This window comes from Rhea pennata, chromosome 15, assembly GCF_028389875.1.
Source record: "Rhea pennata isolate bPtePen1 chromosome 15, bPtePen1.pri, whole genome shotgun sequence".
Lineage (NCBI taxonomy): Eukaryota > Metazoa > Chordata > Aves > Rheiformes > Rheidae > Rhea > Rhea pennata.
Genome location: NC_084677.1, coordinates 9,185,789 through 9,209,096, shown reverse-complemented (window position 1 = coordinate 9,209,096; position 23,308 = coordinate 9,185,789). Strand labels below are relative to the sequence as shown.

At 39.6% G+C, this 23,308-nt stretch overlaps 2 protein-coding genes across 2 annotated transcripts; both read right to left on the bottom strand.

The window, feature by feature from the left end:
- Window positions 1-3,549: 3,549 nt before the first annotated feature.
- On the bottom strand, window positions 3,550-7,079 carry LOC134147505 (transmembrane protein 238-like). Its single transcript, XM_062588676.1, has 2 exons — window positions 6,697-7,079; window positions 3,550-4,040 (listed from the first exon to the last, which is right to left on the bottom strand). Exons 1-2 carry the CDS (start codon window positions 7,077-7,079, stop codon window positions 4,031-4,033), a joined length of 393 nt encoding a protein of 130 aa, XP_062444660.1. The 3' UTR covers window positions 3,550-4,030.
- A 7,989-nt stretch (window positions 7,080-15,068) lies between these two features.
- On the bottom strand, window positions 15,069-21,569 carry RSL1D1 (ribosomal L1 domain containing 1). The gene is made up of 9 exons (XM_062588644.1): window positions 21,491-21,569; window positions 21,265-21,395; window positions 21,015-21,153; window positions 20,176-20,324; window positions 19,980-20,081; window positions 19,277-19,370; window positions 19,065-19,190; window positions 18,051-18,260; window positions 15,069-16,696 (listed from the first exon to the last, which is right to left on the bottom strand). Exons 1-9 carry the CDS (start codon window positions 21,524-21,526, stop codon window positions 16,391-16,393), a joined length of 1,293 nt encoding a protein of 430 aa, XP_062444628.1. The 5' UTR covers window positions 21,527-21,569; the 3' UTR covers window positions 15,069-16,390.
- Between the last annotated feature and the right edge of the window lie 1,739 nt (window positions 21,570-23,308).

Sequence of the window (23,308 nt, the reverse complement as noted above, 5' to 3'; positions counted from 1 at the left end):
ATGCCGGCCCCGGGCGGAAAGGGCGCTCGCCTACCCGGAAATGGCCGTTGCTCCGCCCCCCCCGCACCATAGAGAGGCACGGCTGGAAGGGCCGCCGCTGCTCTAGCCTGGGCATCGCTGCTGCGGGCGGACCGAGCGGGCGAGGCGCGGCGCGGCGCCCCCCGCGCAAACCGCACGGGCGCGACCCGCTTTCCACGGCGATGCTGCGGCTCAGCGCAGCCTAGGTAGATACCGGCGCAGATCTTCAGTACTCACAGCTGGAGGGTGTTAAAGAGCAGTGCGAGTAAACACGCAAGTTCAGATTGTGACTTTAAATTGCCTAGAGAGGGAGAAGTCCAAATTCGGCACCGCTGTCACCGTCCGTCAGAATTTCAGCTGATTTAACGCACGCTTCCCTCATTTGGGTCGAGTGACTTCCCACTGACACGCGCACCTGAAGAGACGAAGTAGGAATGACCTGCGAGCTGCTACACTGAGAACCAACCAGATCCCTCGCAAATCTGCAGATCCCAAAGCACATCAAAACACCGGGCTGGCAACCCCGAGGCTGCAGCACCCAGGAGCAAGCTCTGACTTTTTTATTTGTTTTTTTTTTATTATTATTTTTTAATGGTACTGTAGCTGTACTACTTCAATCTACAAGTTAAAAAAAATCAAATTATCCCATTTACTTAAGGTTAAAATCACCGGACATTCAGTTAAAGCAAATTTTGACCTTTTATTAGCAATTAATATTAGGCCAAAGGGACAGGTAGAGAGTTTTATCAAGCTTTCTGGGCTTTTTCCATCCTCTTCGTGTAAGGTAGGTCTACATTAAAGCACAATACTGGTAGCAGAGCATACGAAGAATGATATAAAATAACATACATTATAGATTTTTCTATCTCTTCACTAGCAGCTAATTTTCCCCTCAAAACAATATGTATATATAAAAATTGCTGTTGAGAAAAATCATTAGCTGTTTTTATTTCAAAAAACACGTTTTTGGTAGACTCCAACTGATACTACTAATGGTCATAGCAACTTGGAGATCATACAATCCAAATGAATTAAACATTAAATACATTAAGCCTCCAATAGCTTTCAAAACTACCTGGATAAACAGGAATAGGAAACACGCATTTCTATCTCATTCTTCAGTAATATTCTATTTGCTCAAAACTTTTATTTTAATCCAGCTGAATAAGTAATGCTTCCTTCTCCGATTCATGTAAAACAACTATAGCAACACATGAGTTTATAGGACCTCTCTCCTCCTATCCAGCTACACGTTTGCTTATTGCTTCCTACATGAGCTGCTACTGTAATAAATACCTCCCTCCCACCAACCGTCCATCTCCCCTCCCCACCAAATAAACCAAAAAAGAAAAAAAAAAGAGATTTTTATAGAATTTACTAATAAATTAATTTTTACTAATTTGTCCCTTCATAAGATGTTTATTTAAACAGTGTATTTTGCTTTAAAAGTCTCTTCAGATGTAGCAGACATACCAGATTCTAAAAAAACATTCAATCTTCTTCTATGACTGTAAGTTCAGAGTTTGGCTTTTTTCCTTTAGTTACCGTGTAACAAAATGAAATACAGGATGCCATTTTGAGCTAAGTTTTAAGGCTTAAACAGGTATTTAAAGAACTCTTGTACAACCAAACTCTGTGGCTAGAATTTGGTTATTTGGGGTTTGGCTGTTTTCAAACACACAGAGAAGGACAGTTCTTGGAAAAAAAAAAAAAAAAAAAAACTCATTTTATATGAGAAGTTCAAAGTTCACAGAATACAAACAATCCTAACAATGAACAAGTAATTCTTTCCTCCAACAAATAAGATATAAGTTCTTTGAATGGACTTCGTTCTGCACTGAGCTACAACTGATAAGGATGCTGGGAGACTAAAGTAGTTTTAAATGTGTTAATGTTTAACTGTTAATAATTGTTTGACTTGCCAATTTAATATCACAGTCTTCCTTATTTAGGACACAAAAAAGAGACTGCCTGGAACAGTAACTATTTTATATTTTCCCCCAAAAAAATGATAGTTTATAATAGTTATCATTGCTCCCATGCAAGTAATTTTATCTTATCACTTTTTAGACACATCGTACTAATAACATTATAGCATTTTTTATGATCATCTTCGGTCCTTTTTTTTTTTTCTTCTTCCCTGAAGTGTCAGCTCCTATATTTAACTGCTAAAACACACATAGACTACTCATAATTGCAAACATTGGAATCCCTTGCAGTTTGAGTGGGGTTGCAACAACAGGTAGTACCCTACCTACCATCCTACACAACCACTACTTGGTATCCAATGTTGGATTCAAGATTAATCACTAGAGTATGTATGAGAGCAGCTACACAGAAGTTTGGGGTTAGTTTATAGCTGATACTAATCATTCCACTTACTAAATACTACACCTTATAATTCAGTTTGGAGATTGAAACTATAGGGAATCAGTATAAGCAGTTATGTCTGTTCAGAAGTAAATGAACATTTTTCTTGTTAAAACAACACCAAAACAATCATCTACATGTTTTTATGGAAGGAGGGAACTTTAGATAAAAGAGGAAGGAAACAACTTCGAATACATCCTAAAAGCTACAGTTAAAGAAGTTTTATTTTTTTTAAACAAACCTTCAAGTCTAGAGTCTATCTAAACTTGTTGAAAGACTGAAAGCATTCTGAAAACATTTTTAAATCAAATATACATAGAAAGGCAAAGGAGGAAGTTGTAAATCATTTGGAATAGTAAGTTGAAAGACATTTCAAGAGTTCACAAGGAAGTACAGCCACCGTATTCCTACTAAATGTTTTCCTTAAATCCACATCTACTATTCAAGTAGGTGTGGCATAAAAACAATTGTCTATTTTAAAGAGGAAGACCTACCCATATTTGCTAATGGTAGCTTCAAACTTTTAGTGTTAGTTCAGAAACAGAGGAACTCCTTAGGAAATTCTACAAAGAATTTTTAGACATGATTATCCAGAACAGTTGCAGCTGGACAGGCCCTTGAGATCATCAGGTCCAACCCATGCTCAAGCAGAGTCACCAAGAGCAGGTTGCCCAGGACCAGGTCCAGTCAGGTTTGACTATCTCCAAAGCTGGAGACTCCACAGCCTCTCCGGGCAACCTGCTCCAGTCTTCAGCCACTCGTACAGTAAAGTAGCGTTTTCTTACATTCAAGCTGAATTTCCTGCGTTTCATTTCTTGTGTCTTAAGCTTTAATATAAGTCTTTCCCCATGTGCTAGTTCTAATCGCAGTTACATCTGGATGTAGATTTGGTAGGATTTTCGTAAAGCAAAGCATTTGTTAACCTACAGCTTTCTAAAAATGTTTCAGCATTAGAAAAATAATTTCTGTAATTAAAAAGACTCATCCGAGAGTCAGCACATTACATCATTTCCTGCTAGGAAGAAAGAATGATTGATATGTCAACATCACTATTTTTACTTGTTATTTACAAAATTTCAAATTCCAAGAAAATGTACAAGAATCACAATAAATTGTATTTACAATATAAACAATTTATGCTACATTTGTAACTTTGCTTCAGTAGTTTCACATAGATACTTTTAAAGTATCTACAAATAAAAGTATTGCACTGACACCATAAAAGTTCACAGCAAATTTAGATTCCAGACCTTGGTAAGACAGTGCAAGAGCTTTTAATTGTGCAAGAGCTTTTTCATCCAAACATTCCTAGGTACACGTGTCTATAAAAGAGGTATTTCTATATTAAATGTTCTGATGATTCTTTTCTGTGAATCGAGTTTGCTTCTTTGTTAGTTCTCACTTAAGTTTTAGTTTATGTTTTGAAATGTTGAAAGATAAAAACCACCCAGTCCAACACTGAAATAGGTACATTTGGCAGAGATACATGTCTCTGTGTGTGTCCATTTTATACAGAGTCCATGACGGTTGCAGAGATTATTCCGTAATGAAAGAATCCTATTGCATTAAGTGGGCCATTCTCTTTCCACAGTTTGCAACACTTCCCCCACTTTTAGAGGCAGTAACTTCAATGAGTGTGTCTTCAGCAGATCCTGAAGATAATACATTAAAAACAACAACCAAAAAAAAAAGTTACTTCAAAATAGTCTTGGAACAAATCATCATATAGAACTCTCAACTATTATTTGAAGTCAGTATAAAAAGTACTTTTCCACAAGCTTAACAGTCAGCTAAGGTCAAATAAAAGACCCATCAAGTCAGCAGCTTGTCTCCAACAATGATCAAGAATGGATGTCTAGAGAAGGGCATAAGGATATGGCAAGCTAGTAGTATCTTCTAAGGATATTATCCTTACTTCCACCTGCTGCCCTGAGCCAAAGATACTATCTTTGCGTCTCTTGTGTTTTTTTTCCCCTCTTGCTTTTTGAATCCCTATAAATTTTTACTTGTCACATTATCCCACATCAAATACCCCCTCCCCCCCCGTTAGATGCACGGCATGTGAGCATTATTTCTGATGTTTTGACTCTTCCTCTGGTGAAGATGTCTTGGAAGAGGCAGTAAACAATCATTCCCTACTCACCTTCTCCATATCTCTTTAACTGTTAAGACCTCTGCCATATCCAAACTCTTCATCTCTTTTCAGGCTCAAGAATCCTAATCTGTTATTCCTTTAATAGAATTCATTCCATATCTTGAGAATTCTTCTCACTTTTCTTGTATCATACTTACAGTGTGTGTGTGTGTGTGTGTGTGTGTGTGTGTATATGTAAGATAGGAAATCAGAACACCATGTAGCATTGCTAATTTTGAAAGTTATTAATGAAATGACAAGAATCACCAAATTATCTAAGTGACAAAAAAATACAGAAATAATTTCTGTAAAGAACAGCATTCTTAAGGAAAAAACTTCATGTACCCAGCATTTGCACTTCACTTTTACGTGCTGTTGTAGTTCCTTAAGTTTTAAGATTTCCTCCATACAGCATCTGTCCATACATTTTTAGCCCAGTTGATTGAGTTCATAAATATCCCCAGATGGGGAGATCATTTAGTCTATCAGTAAAGGATGTTCCAGTTCAGATACTTATTTATGAGATGCCAAATACCAATGAACTTATTTCAAAGGGTTCTTTCATAACTCTGAATTAGCTTTGGAAATACAACCATTTGTTACCCTTTATTTTACCTTGAAAAATTAAAAAACAAAAAAAAAAAAAAAAAAAGAGTTCATGTTACCTGTTGTAATATGACTCTCATACGCTCTGGTTTTGTTTGTTTTGAGTTACAATTGCTAACGCAATTATACCAAAGCCTCTTCATTGCAGATGATGTTTACATGAGAGAACTTGTTACAAAGCAATTAATGTATCTGCTTTTATAGGATTTTTTTAAAAAAAGATTATTTCTAAATGAAAACAGTAATGTTTAAGATGTGAAAGATTTAAAAATAAAAAGGATAACTTTCAACACTAAGAGTTTACTATAGCAAAATATACATCTGTATTGAGACTAGGACCATCTGCAAGTATAGCACCTTACCTATTAATTTCCTCTAATTGTCATAACCTTAAGATAAAGGAAGTTAGGCAGGGTCATTTATGTCTTTACTATCCTGAAAATATTGATCTCTCTCTGTCAAATTGTAAACCTATTTCAGGAAAAAAATAAATTAAAAAAGTCTGGGAGGAGAATGACACATTATCAATAGCCAGTTTTCAAATTGCTATTAGAGTCAATAATAAATTAAATACTAGTAACTAATCTTTTAAAGCTATCTTGCTGCTGCTCCTTTTCCCCCTTCAACAGATTTTCTATTAAGCAATAGGTACCTGTTTAGTATTTCTTTACTGTTAGAATTTCTTCTCAAGAGAATTCCGCAACTTCCACACAAAAAAAAAAAGAAAAAAAAAAGAAAAAAAACTATGATGATTTTCACAAGAACTTTCCTGTGAGCCACAACTGCTTCAAGATTTAGTTTCAAAGAACAGCAGAAAAGGCTAACCTCGTACACAGTGAGCCAGAACTGTAAGATGTTCAGTGTTCTGGACTAGTTCAGATATAAAACCTACCTTGGCTGAACTAGTTCCTTCAGAATATTTTATATAATGAATGGCAAGCTTGGTTTTGTATGTTTTTTTTTTCTTGCCTTTTTCAGGGCATTAAGCACACTAACCTCCCCAAATAAATACATTAATGAACACATCAGGTCTATTTCTAAAAGACTTTTTGAGGCCGGACTCGAGCTCTGGCTCTGCTCACGGGGCAGCAGCGCGCTTTTCTCGGGGGACCGATGCTCGCAACAGGAGCCGGTTTAACCATCGCTTGCACTTACACGTTCTGAACAGTTCTAAGCAGCTCTAACCATTCCTGAGCAAAACCAAGCCACCGTTTTCCCGCTCTCCACGGAGCTCGCCGACGGGAGAGCCTCGCAGGCCCCGCGGGGACACTTCGCCCTCGGGAAGCGCCTTAACCGCCTCGCCCAGCTCGGGGCACTTTCCCTGGCTCGATTTTCAATATTGCCAGGCAGAAGAAAATCCCCCCTCCCTTTTTTTTTTTTTTTGGGGGGGGGGTTCATCTGGCTTGATTCCCGAAGCGCCTGCTCTGAGTGAATGGTTTAACGCATTCACCTACCACCAGCCGCAGGGGAGAAAGATTTTTCCGCCAGGCTCCAGGCAAAGCCGGGGTTCTCCCCCACCTCCCCCGCACCGCCTCCCCGCGCGGCCCGAGGCCCCTCCCCGGCCTCACCTGGCGGCGGCGGCGGGGCGGGCGGCGGCGGCCGGCTGCAGCTCCACGTCGGCGGCGGCTGCGCGGGAGCGCGGCCTGGCGAAGGCGGAGGAGAGGCGGAGGCTGAGCCCCTGCACCAGCCCGCGCAGCAGGCTGCCCTTGGGCGGCGCCAGCCCCACGTCGTCGCGCAGCTCCTCCGGCGGCACCTCCAGGTTGCCCGCGTACCAGAACACCCACCAGATGAGGCTCAGGAAGATGCCGATGCCGCCCCCGTAGATGAGCAGGTCGGAGAAGAAGACGTCGGCGAACACCCCCGCCAGCAGCACCGCCAGCCCCAGCGCGTCGAAGGCCAGCGCCAGCCAGAAGGCGGCGACGCAGCGGCCCAGCCCGCCGGGGGCCGCCATCGCCGTGGGGCGGCAGCAGCGACGGCGGCAGCGCCGCCGGCTGCACCTCGCGGGAGGCGGCGGCGGCGGCAAGTGCGCGGGGCCGCTGCACCTGAGCGGGGCCGCTCCCGCCCCCACCCCCCAGGCCCCGCCGCGCAGGTGCCTCGCGGGGCCGTTCCCGCACCAGGCCCCGCCCCCGGACCCCAGGCCCCGCCCCGCAGGTGCCTCGCGGCCCCGCCCCCGGCGCCTCGCGGGGCCGTTCCCGCCTCCCCCCCGGGGCCCCGCCCCGCCGCGCGGGTGCCTCGCGGCGCCGGTTCGCTGAGGCGAAGGGCAGCGCCGCCTTCGCGCCGCGTCAGCCCCGCGCTGGGGCTCTCGCTCTTGTCCTCGCCGCGCCAGGGCCGCTGGCGGTTGCGGCTCCCTGCGCCTCACAGGAGCGGGCAGGGGTCCGGGGTGCCCCCGGTGCCTCGCAGGCACCGCCCTTTGCTTGTGCGGACAAGCGCGATGCGCTGCTGGACCCGGTGTGACAGGGGCCCCCGAGGAGGCATCAGGTGATTAAATGAGGTGAGGTTTTTAGCTCAGCTTAGCGAAATCCAGCCTCCCTCCCGCAAGGGGCCGTAGCGCTCCACCCAGCGGTCAAAACAGCTACTCGGGGACAGCAGAGGGTCGTAAGACAGTTATAACGTGCTCCTGTAGAGTCACACAGGGCAGCTCTAGGTACGTTCTTGAAGAGATTGGCTCAAAACAAGTGTTTACAATCCCACATCAGCTCAACAATTTAACAAGGAAACCAGTTGAAAACACAAGTGCAAAGATGAAAAATCCAGTAAGTAAAACAGCTCTATAAAAAGCAAGATATATTTCACTTCAGTCCATTCTCGTGGATATCAGCTATGGTACGTAACTTTTTGCTGTTAAACACTTCAAATCCTCAAGCGCAAGAACTATACGCAGCTGTATGTTTTCTTGCACGTGCCCTCAGGAGCCCTTTATACCTAACAGTTTGGTTAACGATGGGTATCCACACGACTCCCGTAACTAGGAACATCAGGCCAATGGACAGACAGACAGGCCCAAGAGCGCGTGGGACGTCCAGGTATTTGGTGAAGTGGAGAGTGCCAATGATGATGCTGCTGACGACGAGCATTCCTCCAACAACGATGAGTGTAACTGGTTTGCTGTAGTAGCACCACAGACTCTCAGCATTAGTCACGGGATTTGGTTCATTTATCTGTACTCTTACAGAAGATGGAAAATCAAGAACAGGTGAAGCCACTTCCTCATTAGGGGCTGCCTGTATTACAGACATTATTCCACAAAATGTGTCGTTACAAAAATCACAAGCTGAAGACTTCTGAAAGAAAAGAAAAAAAATAAAAAAAGAAAGCACACATGCTATTTATTTACTTAAAGTGTCTTTTACTTTGGGACTTGTAGTAACAACATATAAGATCACTTCTATCTTAAAATCATCTGTAGTACAAAAAAAGCCTATTTTGCTATTCTGACTATTTTGTTGATCTTTCAGATTTTAAGGTTTAAACCTAGCTTAAGTAAAAGACTTGTTATAATGCAGTTCTATTTCTGCCTTGCCTTATAGCGTTAAGTAACCATCTTAATTATGACTTTAAAAATTTAAGGGAAGGAAGATAACATGCCAGTTATCCAAATCTCCAAGTGAGGTTCGTATGCCTGCCTAAATCTTATGATTTCTGATCCGTTAGATTCAGGATAGCTTTTAGGAAGTCTAGCTAATGTTAGGATCCTGAGAGCAGTAGGAACTCTAATAATCATATAAAAGAAATAAAAAAATTAAAAGAAATAGCTATGCCATTTTGTTTAACTTGAAGATTGCTAGGATTAAAAATCAGATCTAACTGCAACAGGAAAAAATAGCGCAGGAATTTTAAGCAAGTCAATATTAATAATCCTAAATTATTTGGAAATAGCTATTAAAAACCTGAGTTCTAGCCCTATAGCATTCATATGTGCAGCAAGTCTAGGTCCCCAAGACCTAATTTCTGCAAAATGAGTCAGTTATGTATTTCATTAACTTAATTAATTTCATTAATACTTAATTTCATTAAGTATTTCAGACTGAGTTAGTTACATATTTCATTAGAGTTGTAATTTCTAACATTTATGGCAGTCTTTTGAAACATTTCCTTCCTAACTCTGGTTTATCCCTCGTAGATACCACAGGTTAATGCCCACTCTAACATGGAGAACAAATGGGAAATGTGGAATCAGATCCAGTCAGAAAACAAACAAACAAACAAACAAAAAGACTTTGTGCAATAATACAGGAAATATTTTGTTAGTATCTTTATTAAACCTTTTGAATAAGAAAGAAAACTCCCTGCAGAAGCCTGTCTTTGAGCTAAATCAAGAGGGTTTTTCTGACAGCAAATATTAACAATAAAACAGGTTACATAGTTCATTTCATTCACTTAAAAATAAAAAAAAGGGAGGTGGAAGATACTAATATTTTGGAAGTTTATTGACTTCCTTTCTACCCTCCATGAAGTCACTACACTTTCAGTATTTTTAAAGGAATTTTAGGTTCACAGGAAGGATAGCCAAAAGTGTTTTACTTACAACCTAATTTCCCTGCAGCACTTCCTCAAGAAGAGACAAGTGTTCTAAAGAAAGCTCCAGTCCTATTTGTTCAAGTGCTCCAAGAGCTTAAATACAGCATGACAACTCCTTATTTTTAAGATAATTTATTCTCTATTAAGAGACTAGTAAACAGACAGAATCAGAATTTATTGCTATTAAAAAAAGGCTAAGTTATGTCAAAGTTAAATAGTTAAGACTAACTACTGGAAGTGTTGCTTTGTGTAAAAATTTAACTGAAGTCCCTTTTTTAAATTCAGAATTATAAGACTCTCAAGAGAACTCACGGTACTATGGATTTATTATAAGACTCATAGTTCTGCTAGCTGTTCCATGAACGTAGGAGGAGCTAACAAACTATCTACTCCCTTCTTTTTTTTTTTTTTTAAGAAACAAAAATTGTAAGGTCAAAGATACAGTACCTTAAATAATTATTCAGATGCCTGTTAAACCCTTCACATTCTATTTCTAAAGTCAGTCAGAACAGAACAAGAATTACAAGAACAAAAATACTAACAGATATTTATAGACCAAGTATTTACACATGAACATACCTGATTTATTTTAGTCTCTTGATGCCTATTCCCAGAAATGTCCTTACATAGGCTCAAACTTGACTATTGCACGCTAGTTGTTCATTTAAGACTGAACTTTATACTCACTAATGTGTCTTGCAGAGTTAAAACAGCTCAGCCCTTGGGGAGGTGTTTTCCATCTTACTTGCCACCGACAGCACACAGAAAACTTTTCTTTTCTTTTCTTTTCTTTTCTTTTCTTTTCTTTTTTCTTTTCTTTTCTTTTCTTTTCTTTTCTTTTCTTTTCTTTTTTCTTTTTTCTTTTTTCTTTTTTCTTTTTTCTTTTCAATCCACAGTTATATTAAGGAAATAAAGTGGTAGTTTGGTCCTTACAGATGGCCAGTTGGAATTAGCAAAATTGGAACAACTGTGTTTTACACCTGATTTGATTCTGTAGCACATCAGCAGTAGACATAGCTTCAACTTATTTGGAATGAACGTTAGTTTTCCTTATTTCCTCCTTTCCTGATTAGCAACATGACAAGATTTCCTAACTCTCTTAGACAAGCATGAGAAACATTAATAAGAAATAGTTTTCTGAATAAACAAATTTAATTTAACTCCTTCGTCATTCAGCACTGATTTTCAATGGATATAGTTTGTTGAAAAACTGGGAAATATAACTCTTTGTAACATTAATGGTAATTTGGTGCTTCTAAGCAGAAGTGACTACTGCAAATGACTCTAACTGAAGATCTGCAGTACTTATATCAAATTATTTCCCTCTGATTTTCTTAATTTTAAATAATTTTTAACTAAACAATACACTGTTTAAAAGAAGAAGAAATCACACCAGTAATTCCATATCTTACTTATTTAACTGTCAGAGTCCAGAGTACTCTGCAACATAAAAGAACAAACTGGGCTATAGCAATCTCCCTATATTTCTCACACCATGGGTTAGCTTGTAGCTGGATCAGCTGCTTCACATGTCTAACCACCTAGCTGTGTGAATTCCAGTTTTGGTATGAAAGAAGAAGCAAGACTACTGCAGTCCTGGCATGGACTGGCTCAAGCTGCCAGAGAAGTATACATTGTGTTCCAAGGCAGTTCCTGTTAATTTTTCCAATGTGAAAAATGTTTTTTTCCAGTCCCTGCAAACTAGTATGTTTCACTATCGATTATTGATACAGACTTTATGATCTTCAGAATTTTCTGCACATCCACATCCACAATTAAGAAACATTTTATTTTAGCATGAATGATTAGAACAAGAACATGCTTGCAGTCAGAAGGTGACTTTTCCATCCACTGCTATTATGGAATAGACACATCCCAGACTAGAAAGTGATACGATTACTTTTGGTCAAGACAGTATCTTCTGTCAGCATGGAACTAATGGTGATTATTGAGTCAGACTTGCTTTTTCTTGATTAAATAAAATTATGATAGACAGGAATGGAAGGTCATGGATTACAGAAAGTTGACACCATCTATCAAGCTGAATGTTTTCACGTTCTCTGGTGTTTCTTCTACCACATTTTATTTAACTCGATAGTTTATAGGCATCAAAACTATCGGTACAGGATATCCTTAACAGGAAATAGGATAGGTTTTTCAGAACTCAGCTGCTTACAGATTGTTGGCTAATATTGTCTTCTTTTATGATTTTTTTTTCTCTCTGAACTTGAGTAAAGTTTTATTAAGAAAGGTTTTTATCTTTAGGGGTTTACATCACAATCTGCCTTTTATTCTCACTCTGAGGAAGGTCTGAAATAAATCATGGAGAAAACAGTTTGCTTATTCTGTAAAACTTCTGTGAATCTGTGATTCTGTAATTTTTCAGTTCCGCAGTGTGTGTTTTTTGTGCCTCTGATTCAAGTAGCTTGTGCACCTCTAAATTCATTTAAATTTTGGTGTTTTTCAGATGGAGGAAACAACTGTATTGTGACCAACTTGTAAGGATACCCTCAACTGTTCAGGAAGCAGAAACAGGTCCCATAAGTGAAGGTAAGGAGATCTTGTTTATGTCATAAAGAATAGCTGATACAAAGATACAAGTAAAAAGGCTAATATATTAGCTTCAGGATTTTTTTTTTCTGTTAAAAAAAAACAAACAGATTTGAGATTAATTTCCTTCCATGGATAGAGAGAATAGACAATTTTTTTTAAAGAATAATCTTAATCTTTGCATTTATAGGAATATATATACTCTTGGATTTCTCTCACTTTATTTATAAAGAATAAAGCATTCCATCCATATTGCTGAATCTTGGTTCAGCATTCAAGCCACCTCCCAAAGGAAAGTAGAATTGAAAATAACTTGGGAAAGTTACTTCCTTCACTGATTCAGATTTAAAAGAGTTTACCTAAGTGCTCCAACAAACATTCAGCACTTCTACCTTTTCTAGTAACATCTGTCAATGGGTACAGTCAGAAGAGTTCTTTCAGATTAATAAGATTTCTTTAGGCAAAGACATACATCCAAGAAAAGGATAATCTCTGTAACATGAGGACACACTGTTGTGCCAACTGCTGTTGTAATGAGACAGCTGCTTGGGGTATTCTTTTCTCGAGTCTTTATCACCAAATATGACTTCTAAGACCATTATTTGTATTATACTAGCACATTAAGAATCTGCAGAGATTCTGATTTTGCTAACCACTTAACATGTGCATCTGTATTCCCAAAGGATTTGCAAACAGCAATTCAGGTGTTAAAAGGATAGACATACGAACAGTCATCAGTAAAAGCCTGCATCAGTTCTGCTGTTATTATCCCTTTCATAAAATAAAAATAAATTTAAAAAAGCTCAGAGAATAACTTCAAAGCTTAGCTTGTATAAACTTCCCCAGAAGTTACAAGATTAGTTTATCTTTGGGTATTTTTGTCACTAAACAATTGCCTCCATGTCTATTAAGTCTTAGTAACAAAGAATGTTCCTTCTTGTTCCATCAAACAAAATATACCATACTGAGTTTAAAGCACAATCCTTTGCCAAAAGGCAGAGGATGTCACTCTAATGTTGTTACTAAAATATTTTTTAACAAGATACATTTACAGTAAATGACTTTAAACAAAAGCACTGCATTCTGTTTATCTTATGTGAAAACATACATCTGCTAACAAGCACAATATATTGCTATCACCCGTACCAGCTTTAACTTTTAATTCCTTTTAGAAAATGAAAAAGTATGCACAAAATTGCAGTAAAAAAAGACAGGCTAATTAGACTGTTACTGGAATGAGTCTTTTTTTAGTGTAATAAATTATAAAATTCACTTTCAATGAATAATATTTCACTTGTCATTCTCTATGAAAAATGTTATTAAGAATAGTTGACTAAGAAGCTAGAGAGATAATACACAGTAAATAATGCTTTAAGTTGCATCACAGGCTACAGACTGGGGCCTGATACAGATTGCATGGTATTTCCATAAACTGCTGTTTAGTTTCAGTCTAACCTTCTACAAGCTGCTATTCAGTTCTGTGGCCAGCAAATACCTCAAGTTAACAATTACAAAATACTTAAACTGGTATGAACTGTATCTGTTGTATTCTGATAAAAAGAGTACTTATGAAATGCATTTAAAATATGAAAATGTAGCAATAGAAACATTAGATGTAAATGTATGTGATTTATTTTTATATTAAGATAGTGTTCAAACTCAGAATATTTTATACAAAGAAACATATTGGAATCAGTTTGTTATTATCTGTATTACAGTAGTATTTAGGAACTGTTATCTTATACCAGAACCCTATTCCCCTGGCTGTGGAAATAGATCAAAAATACAGTCTCTACCAGCGATTTTATAGCTTCAAAAGATGAATCAAGTAAATGCAAAGTTGTGATGAGACAATATTGATAAGCGTGACTTTACTTGCAAGATAACTTTTGTCCTTTGAAGTTCAAAGAAATATAGTGTCTCTGAAGCGTTAAGAACAGCACAGAAAAATCCCAGAAAGTTGCCTTTAATATAACGGACTCCCCAAACAGAGCCAACGTCTAACTGTACATGAGAAATACTAAAAAGGATAGAAATAGATTGTGACAGGCCTTGCAAAGTAAAGAAACCTTATTTGGTGGAATAGGAAAGGGAAAACAAGCCAAGGGTTCAAAGATGATATAGTCAAAATTGCAGTTTAGTGAGTTTGCTTGTATTTTAAATAGATTTTAGACTGCATTTGCTAAAATTATAAATGACTTCGCTGACTGCAATGTGAACCTGCAACAGAGTGAATAAAGGAGTCCCTGGACAGTTGAATTGTTGCATGAGCTCTACAAAATACAGACAACTTGGAAGTGAGGTCCTAGGGAGAGATCACATGAATTGTGGTCTTGGACAACAGGCAAGTTAAAGATGATGTCCAAAAGTGAAGAGAGAACACACAGCAGGAAAAAAAATCTGAATATGAACATGAACATAACTTAGCCATTCTGCAACTGAGCTTGACCAGATAGCTAGGCATCCATCAAAAAAATCACATCCTCCAAAAGAGGGTGCAAGCTTCAGTTTGGAGTGGAAGATTTGTTTAAACTAGAAGATACATTTGTACATTTTTAACCATAGAAGCAAATTTGTATTTGTGAATTGAAGTTATCTAAAGTATTGAATAAAATAGCATTCTGTAAATGATACTGTTGCAGAATCTATCTGTATATAACAACAGAGAAAAAACCTCCTTGCCACGGAAGCTGAAGACAGACAAGTTTTATGGTCAACTATCAGATATCCTGAAGGGAGAAGCTAGCAAAAGGTGTAAGTGTCATTTTTTAGTGCCAGATCAGCCTGTAGAATCACTGGATTGCATTGAGAATAGAATTAGAGCAACAGAAGCTGAAATGGAGAAGAACATCACACAACTGAAAGTACTCCATAGGTGTAAATATATAGAGGAATTTATTATATTCCACTTCTAAGGCAGAACAGATACCCAATTCTCCCATCTTCCTGTGAATAGAGGTAACAGAGAGCTACATTATTGCTGTGTGAAGAAAGAACAAGGAAGAGGAGAGAATTCAAAACAGGAGCCGTACCAAAAGATAATTTTCAAGTTAAATAGTTATTGTGAAGAACAAAAAAATAAAAAAAAAACAAAACAAAACAAAAAAAACAACACATAGAGAAGAAAGACTGAAAAGAGTGGATGTTGGGGGCAAAATTGCACAGACATAACAAGATAGAAAAACAGTTTAACCAATCGGGGGATGGATGAACGAGTGACAGTAAAGAACAGTTGATTGAGAATGGAGGCAGAATCACAGAGGAACTAGCACAAGATGAAAATAAACTGCACTGCCAGGAACTGTTGAACTGTTCAAGCTACTGAACCCGCCTTTTGCTTGAACTGAAAGGAAAAATATGCTTGCTGATAGTAGCATGTATAGTTATTGAACACTTGTGCAAAATACATAGAAGAAAAAGTTTCTTATACTATTCACTGCTGCAAAAGACTACTTGCCATTTCAATAAAAAACCCTACATTATGAAAGAAATCTAATACCAACATGTTACCCCCTCTCATAGCTATGACTCTCAATTCCAGAACTGACAGTTTAAAGTTTTATTTTGAATAAATATCCAAATCTACTAAATTGTCCATATTTTTAACCTGCAAATACCGAAGTAAAAATAGCTAGAATACATTAATCTTTGCCTGTAGTCAAGCTGCTGACTTACATACCTGGAATAAAATTGATAGATCTCATCCTATTTTCATTATATTGAACAATTCAAGAAAATTTATAGCAGCTATTTCAGACTTAACGTTGTAAATTTTAAGCTAAATTGATTGCTCTTGGTACTTGTTTTAGCCTTTATTTGTTCCAGTGCCAAGTTATGCCGAGGGAAAGAGGTCACTCTATGCAGTATTTCTCAACTTTTGTATAGAATAATCACCTCCCGCCCTTTGACACAAAATCTTGAGAACTTATCTTTTCCTACTCTATAATAGAAGAAATACAGTCAACCAAGCTAGTGTGTTTATTTGTTCCAAATCCTCTGTTAGAAGGAAATACTAACAAATCATCACAGGTCTCAGTGAAAAAAAGCTCCTAGGATCAAATTTCCTTAAGAAGCTGCTTTATTTCATGAACACATTGACTTCCTAAAAAGACATCATTGAAATACTATATAAAATGTTATAATAGACAATACTCAGGCTGACTGTGGGCTGTGTATTTTTTCTTGGGTGTTCGTTCATTTTTGCATTTTGGAAGATTTCTTGGATGACTGTACTATTTTGCCAGCTTTAGGTGTTGCAAAAGACTTCGCTTCAGGCTTTCTGGGAGTCTTTCTCAGCTCTTTTTCCTTTATTGCCTCCTTTGGCATGCTGAACTGCTTGGCTTGTTTTTGTGATATCTGCAAGACTGCCTGCTCTTCAGTAACTTTATGTTTTGTTTTTTGAGTCTCCTGAGGTAGAGATCTTTTTCTCTTACCAAGGCGTGTTTTGGTTTTCTTGCCCAGCTTGTCACCTTTTTCTGGACTCTGATTTGGTTCTGTTTTCTGTATTTAAAGAGACAAAAAAGCCATTACCCTTCCACATAAGAAGCATCTTTACTTTTATTCCAATAAAACAAATCAGTGAAAATTATCATAAATGACAAGTGCTTTCTATCAATTGGACTATTCCCTAGCACAAATCTGTTCACATTTCAGGCAGGAAGTGCAGAATTAACACACCAGTCATGAAAAACTGCTACATGCAATATTGCATGTAGCAATGTAAGACATTAAATAGATTTAACTGATACATGAACATCCACCTGTTTGGCCAGCCAGGTCACTGAGCTAATCTGCTGGCAGAGCTTTATACCACAGTCCATTTCTTGCTACATGTCTGGGCTTACTAGATTCAGCAGAGCTGGACTTTAAGTAGAGCCAATCTGTCAAGATATAAACTGACTGTGCACTAAGCCTAGTACTCCCTAGAAGCTGACACATATTCCCAAGAGCCTCCCATGAGAGCAGTTTGTTGTCAACAGATCAATTCATTCAATGCCAGAGCTGATAAAGCTGGAGTTGAAATCATACCTCATCACATGAGCTAACCTAGGCCTACCACACAACAACAGCTTGAAACAAGCTATTTCAATTTCCTTGGTGGATTGCACATATTCATGGCTGTAGACTGGACATTCCTGAATGGACACAGAGTTCAAGGGTATGATCCAATCATGAACTAAACTGAATTTAGAAGTGTTATTGTTTTATTCATCTATTTTGTTTCAACTAGGATGTTGTTAGACATGAATACGATTTAGTAGTCATGTTAGTCACATGATCCACATCTCCAATACTGATAACAATACAACTGTAGAGTATTTCACAAAAGCTGTCAGCTTTCAGTTTATATTTTGTGATTATTAATACTGCATGCTACTAGGCTACAGAATGTGCTGTTTTTCCTGAAGTTTTGCAGTCCAGGCAGAAGATACATTAAATTACATTAGAATTAATACCTACAAGCAGTTTTTAATTTAAAAATTAAACAAACATTCAATTTAATTATCAAGCTGTTTCTCAATCTTTTTTTTTCCTACTTTTGACTTCAAACCTGCCATTTTAGCTGACAGAACTGCCACTATTTGAAAGTGAAGAACAGTAAGTACTAGCTTCTTCTGTCTAGAAGAGGGGTTAATAGAAAAGTTCCCAAGGTATCCCCTCTCACCTATACTCAAATCTTTGCTTTCATGATATTTTACAAAAAAATAAAGAAAAATAAAGAAAGAAGAAACAATACCATTTCACTTGAAGTATGTTGAAACATACTGTTCTCTAAGGAGTTTAATCAGTTCTAGATGTTCATTTTTAACCATAGTGTAAGTTTCTCAATATTAACAAACAATTAAACAATTACCTTCAGCTCAGCTACACTGGTTGGTTTTTGAATAGGCACTAGCTGTGGAATTTCTCCATCATCATCATCATCTGGTTCTTGGACTACTTCTGCTTTTTCTTTCATCTCCTGCTCTTCCTTAGCAGCAGTAGCATTAATTTCAGTTGTCACAGCAACTTCACTTGAAGTCAGTTTTTTACCTGCTTTCTTCGGTTTCTTTTCCCTTTTTTTCTGAAATTAATTGCAAGTTTATCTCAAACATATACCCACAGTACTTCTACATATATAGTGATCTGTCTTAGTATGGTTAAAACATAAGACATTCTAGCAATGTCAATGTAAATATTGTTGTTCTAGAGACCTGACTGGTCAATCATATATAAAACAAACAAACAAAAAATGCGTAACTGTCTAAGTGAGAAGAGTTCCTTATAAATACCACATAAATGCACAATGATAATGTCAGGATTACAGCCTGTAAGTTGAATACATATGCTCCCAATTTATTTTGTGCAGTTTTTTGTATGATGTTTCTGTGCCAAGGAACAGGTGATATTAAAAAAAATAGGTGAAAAAACACTAAAGTAAGATGTAAATATTTGAGCTTGTGGATTATTCAGATGCCACTGATTAGCTGATGAGTAATGGATGCATAGTCTTAATCTGTGCATATATGTTAATGAATGTATTTTTGGATGGGAAATGTGAAAATAAGCATTAAATTCAAGCAAAAAGTTCTGAGAAGAAATATCAGATCCCTACAGTTAAAGGGTAGAAGCTTATAACTTAAGAGAACAGCCTGCTACCACTCTATTTCCAGTTTGCTTTACAACCTATCAGGGAGTTTCCATGATTTCATGATACTGAAGCAAGTGCCCAGGAGTATCTAATCCATTTGTAGCCACACATGCCTGGGATCCACTGCCAACACATTCAAAACCAACATATTAGATACTATAATGCATAAACACTACCTAAAGAACAAGTTGTTCCGTAGGGTTTTATGGCTTAGTGGAAAGAATTTTTTTTTTTTACCTCTTCCTGTTTATCGACAGATGGCTCTTTGTCAAGCTCATCTAAGTTGGAGATTTGTGCAGTAAAAATTGGAAGAGCAACTGATTTAGCTGTTTTGAGGTGAAGAATTTTTACGTTTTTCCAATTCTGCAACAACAAAAATGGTATATTATATAAAATAACAAAGCTGAAGCCAAGAAGTTTCATAATTCAGCACAACTGGTCAGCAGTACCTTTGGTAACTTCTTTGCAATCACCTCAACTGCAGCAACGACATTTTCCAATATCTCATCAGCTTTCATTCCAGTGTGACCTATACGTGCTGTACTGAAAGCAGGAAAGAATAGTGTTTATGAACAGGTTAAAAAAAAAACCCACCCACTTCTAATCAATTATCAATTGACTTGTTCTTAGGTATATCCAGAAATGAAAAACCCACTTATCTGCAATTATCTTAATGGATGGTTTGCCACTGCAGTAATCTTCTGTAGTAAGTCACAATGAATTTACTCATATTACATTAACCTTTTTGTGTTTGGATATGTAGCTTATACCTTATATTACCAAGCATGTTGCAGATTTAGATGGACTTAGATGCAAGACAAACAAAAAAGTCTTAGAAGAATAGATTTCGGAAGCAGTTTTTATCTAATTTAACAGTAATATTTCTAAAGATTGTATATCCTGTTTGATAGTGCCTAGAAATTCGCCTAAAAATTCCTAAGCTATCAAGAAAAAAAAAAAAAAGATAAGTGATACCCCACAGTAAGACTTCTCATTAAGAAGAATTTTTATATATATTAGACATTATGATTCAAAATGGCCTACATCTAGAATGGTGACTCTTAACCTCTTTTATTCATATATTACTAGAATATAAATAACTCAATACTTCACTTGGACTATAGTACTGTAGGAATTTTGACTTGTACTTACTAACAGCAACCTTTGTTGGTAACTGGGAGTACGGTTCCCTGGATATGTTTATGCAGTTCCTTAGCAAGATTGCTGGCTTTCAGGTTTACAGATAAAGGTACCCTAAGGAACAAAGAGGAGGGAGAGGAAAAACACTTTACAAAGACTCAGTTTTATAAGTTACCGCAAAGCACTCGCACAAAAGTTAAAGACCTACTTTTTACTTCGATAGAAGTGTTTTCCTAGATGCGAGGGCAACAGTCTTCTAATTCGGTCATCAGACAGAAAGAGATCAAACCTGTTCAGGAGACGACGTTTTGCTTCAAACGGTTTATATTCTTTTCTCAGAGTTTTGTATGAGATGATCTGCAATGCGTGCAACAGGTTAATCTAAATTGCTGAAAACAGCCTAGAATACTTTTTATAACTGCACAGAAGTAACTTGTATAATTGCTAGTCTATCAAGATATGTTATTTTGTCCTCCTTATTTTTGAGCACTGAAGATGACTAAGTGAAAAAGGATACTGTTCTTTTTATTTAAGAGTCAAACAATATGGATCTCTTACATAATAACTGCATAGCACCAAATAAAACTGCAGCACGTGGTAACATCTAAACAAAGCAAATATAATAACAGCAAGATTTTTCCAATTTTTCTGCCAACAGCATAAACAATGCAACAGAGGTCCTGGGGATTTCACATCGTGGGTTTTTTAAATTGTTGGTTTATTCACATTAAATACTGAACCATTGTATCTAGCAAACACATCTATTAAAGATTCAGCTTTGAACTGAAGAAATTACTACAAGTAAATTATTAAGTTTAGTGGAAAAAAAAGCAGTTTTAATTTTCAGAAAAATGATCAGCGATCATTAACACAGAATGAGAGATATTCAAGAGTGGGGCAGGAAGGCCAAAAAAAAAAAAAAAAAAAAAAAAAAAAAAAGGAGAGAGAGCGCGCGAGCAAAAAGGAAAAAAAGAGAAGAGGAAAGAGGAGTAAAGCGGGCTGCCTTCCCCTGCGGCTGGCAGGCGGCGGCGCGGCAGCAGCGCCCACCTGGCTGACGCTGGAGACGCCGTTCTGCGCCAGCAGCTTCTTGTACGCGCTCTCCGTCTGCTCTGCGGACAGGCCCGGCTCGTCCCTGGTGAAGAGGCAGACCTCGGCGGCGTCGCCCCGGATGCCGTGCGGCAGCGGCCTGCAAGAGCAGTGCGGGGAGGCTGCGGGCGGCCGGGTGGCGGCCGGGCCCTCGGAAGGGGCCGGGCCGGGCCGGGCCCCGCCGCCGCCCGCCCGCCCGCCCGGCTCTCACAGCGTGACGAGACGCGGCGCCCGCGGGATCTTCCACACCGTCACCACCAGGAACACGCTCTCGCCCTCGCCCAGCAGCCGCGTCGCCCCGCTCCGCGCGAACGCCAGCAGGGCCTGCACCGCCTTCCGCACCTAGGAGGACAGCACCCCGCGGGGAGCGGCGGGTCGGGTCGGGCCGGGTCCGGTCCGGTCTCGCCCGGCCCGGCCCGGCCCGCCCCGCGCGGTACCTGCGCTCGCTCCAGCCGCTGCTCCCTGCCCGCCATGGCGCCGCCGCCACGTGCCGCCCCGCGCCTGCGCGCCGCCGCCTTCCGGGCCCGGCGCGGGGCGGGGCCGCGCCCGCCGCGCTGCGTCCTCGCGAGCGGCCGCGGGCGGGGTCTGCCCTCGCCGCTGGCGGCTCCTCTCCGCTGCCCGAGCACAGCGGCTGGGGGCTCTTCCCGATGAAGCCCGCGGCCGGGAGGGCTCTGAGCACCTCAGCTCGCCTGCCGCGCTGAGCAGCCGTCGGGTTTTCCCCTGCCAGCCCTTCGCTGCTGCTGAAGCCGCGGACGCTCTTGCTGCCCTTGCCGTCCCCGGCCAGTCTCCACTCGGGGCGAGCCGTGAGCCTCCTAACGCCGTCCCAGCCTGCCTCGGCAACGTTTCTAGATTGCTCCGTCGCGGCCTGACCCTGCGTTCGCCTCCTGCACGCCGCCACTTCGCCCCGGGGCACTGTCACGAGTTCCCTGTTCAGCCAAGCCAGTCTCCTGATATATCTAGTTGTTTCCCCCAGTATCAGAAGGGACCGTCCTTGTGCCTGGAGGAGGTTGTCCTTAAAGATCTGCTGCCGGCTTTCCTGGCCTCCGTTGCCCCTCAGAGCTGGGATCCCACCTGCCGGGTCCCTGAGCAAAACGAAACGGGCTCTCCCAAAGTGCAGGGTCTGTGCTCTGCTGCTCGTCTTCCTCACTGCCCTCAGCGCCGTGAACTGTGCCATCTCCTGGTCACCGCAGTCTAGGCTGTCGTTCATTACCACATGCCCGACCAGTTCTTCCTTGTTCGTGAATAATCAAGGCAGAGCTGCTGCATCTCTGTTTCTTTTTAGAGATGCATGAAATGAGCTTAGCTCTGAGAAGTTTATTCCACTGCATCCACTGTTTCCAGACCAGACCTAGCCTGGAAGCAGTTTGGCCTCATTCCACAGTGTAGTATCTCCCCTGGCACCTTTGGGCTGTCTTCATTCATAACACTGGTAAGCTACCACATAGGTAATCTAGCAATGCATTACTGGGGATAAAACATACGTGAAACTATTAGTTCCTTGCTCTACTTCATTTTTTTCTTACTCTTTGCCTTTCTAATCATGCCCTTATTCCTTCTTATCAGATGTCTTCCAACACAATTTGTTGCCCTCCCAGTACAAAGAGAAAGGGATTAACCCATATCTCTGACAAACTGCTTTATGTAGCAATTGATGTTTAAATTCTGCTGGTGGTGTTCATGGGGCATCAGTGAAAGAGCCAATGGCTTTGAGACTTCCCCAGCCTTAGAGAAGAGCCTGGAGTAGCACCTTCAACACTACTTAGTTGCCTATTCACAGCTTGTAATTTGGGGCATGCATACAGAGTTAGGAAGGTGGGTTGTGTCTTAACTGACTTACTGTAAGTTGCTGTTAATTAGGTCATATACTGATATTAAAAAAGTGAAGAAGTTCCTGGAAAATGGAAATTTTGACTTTCTCTTCTGTAACTTGGACCAATAAATGAAATAAATGAAACTGGTTAGGAAAAGGAAAAGTCATGATTTGTCATCAGGTAGTTGTAATACGAAGTATAGATTGGAGAAAGTATAGAAAGGCTGAAACCATGCAGAGCAGCTAAATTAGAGAGACCCATTAAAATCTTTTGAGCACTGCCAAAACTCTATGCATATGATACAAGCTATGCATTTTATCATCTACTAATTGTATTAGCTTTGTTCCTGATTTTTCAGAGGCCTTGTGTATTTTACAGCAGACACGTTTTAATAAAACAGAAACATATTATTATAACATGTTGTAATAAGACAGAAAAAGTCAG

Excerpts from the sequence above, each read along its gene's own strand:
- RSL1D1 (XM_062588644.1), bottom strand. The coding sequence starts at position 21,526 with ATGGCGGGCAGGGAGCAGCGGCTGGAGCGAGCGCAG. Across the intron at positions 19,191-19,276 it reads TTGCAAAGAAGTTACCAAAG|AATTGGAAAAACGTAAAAAT; the intron begins GTACTGCTGACC and ends TTGTTGTTGCAG. Across the intron at positions 16,697-18,050 it reads CCAGTGTAGCTGAGCTGAAG|AAAACAGAACCAAATCAGAG; the intron begins GTAATTGTTTAA and ends CTTTAAATACAG.
- LOC134147505 (XM_062588676.1), bottom strand. The coding sequence starts at position 7,079 with ATGGCGGCCCCCGGCGGGCTGGGCCGCTGCGTCGCCGCCTTCTGGCTG.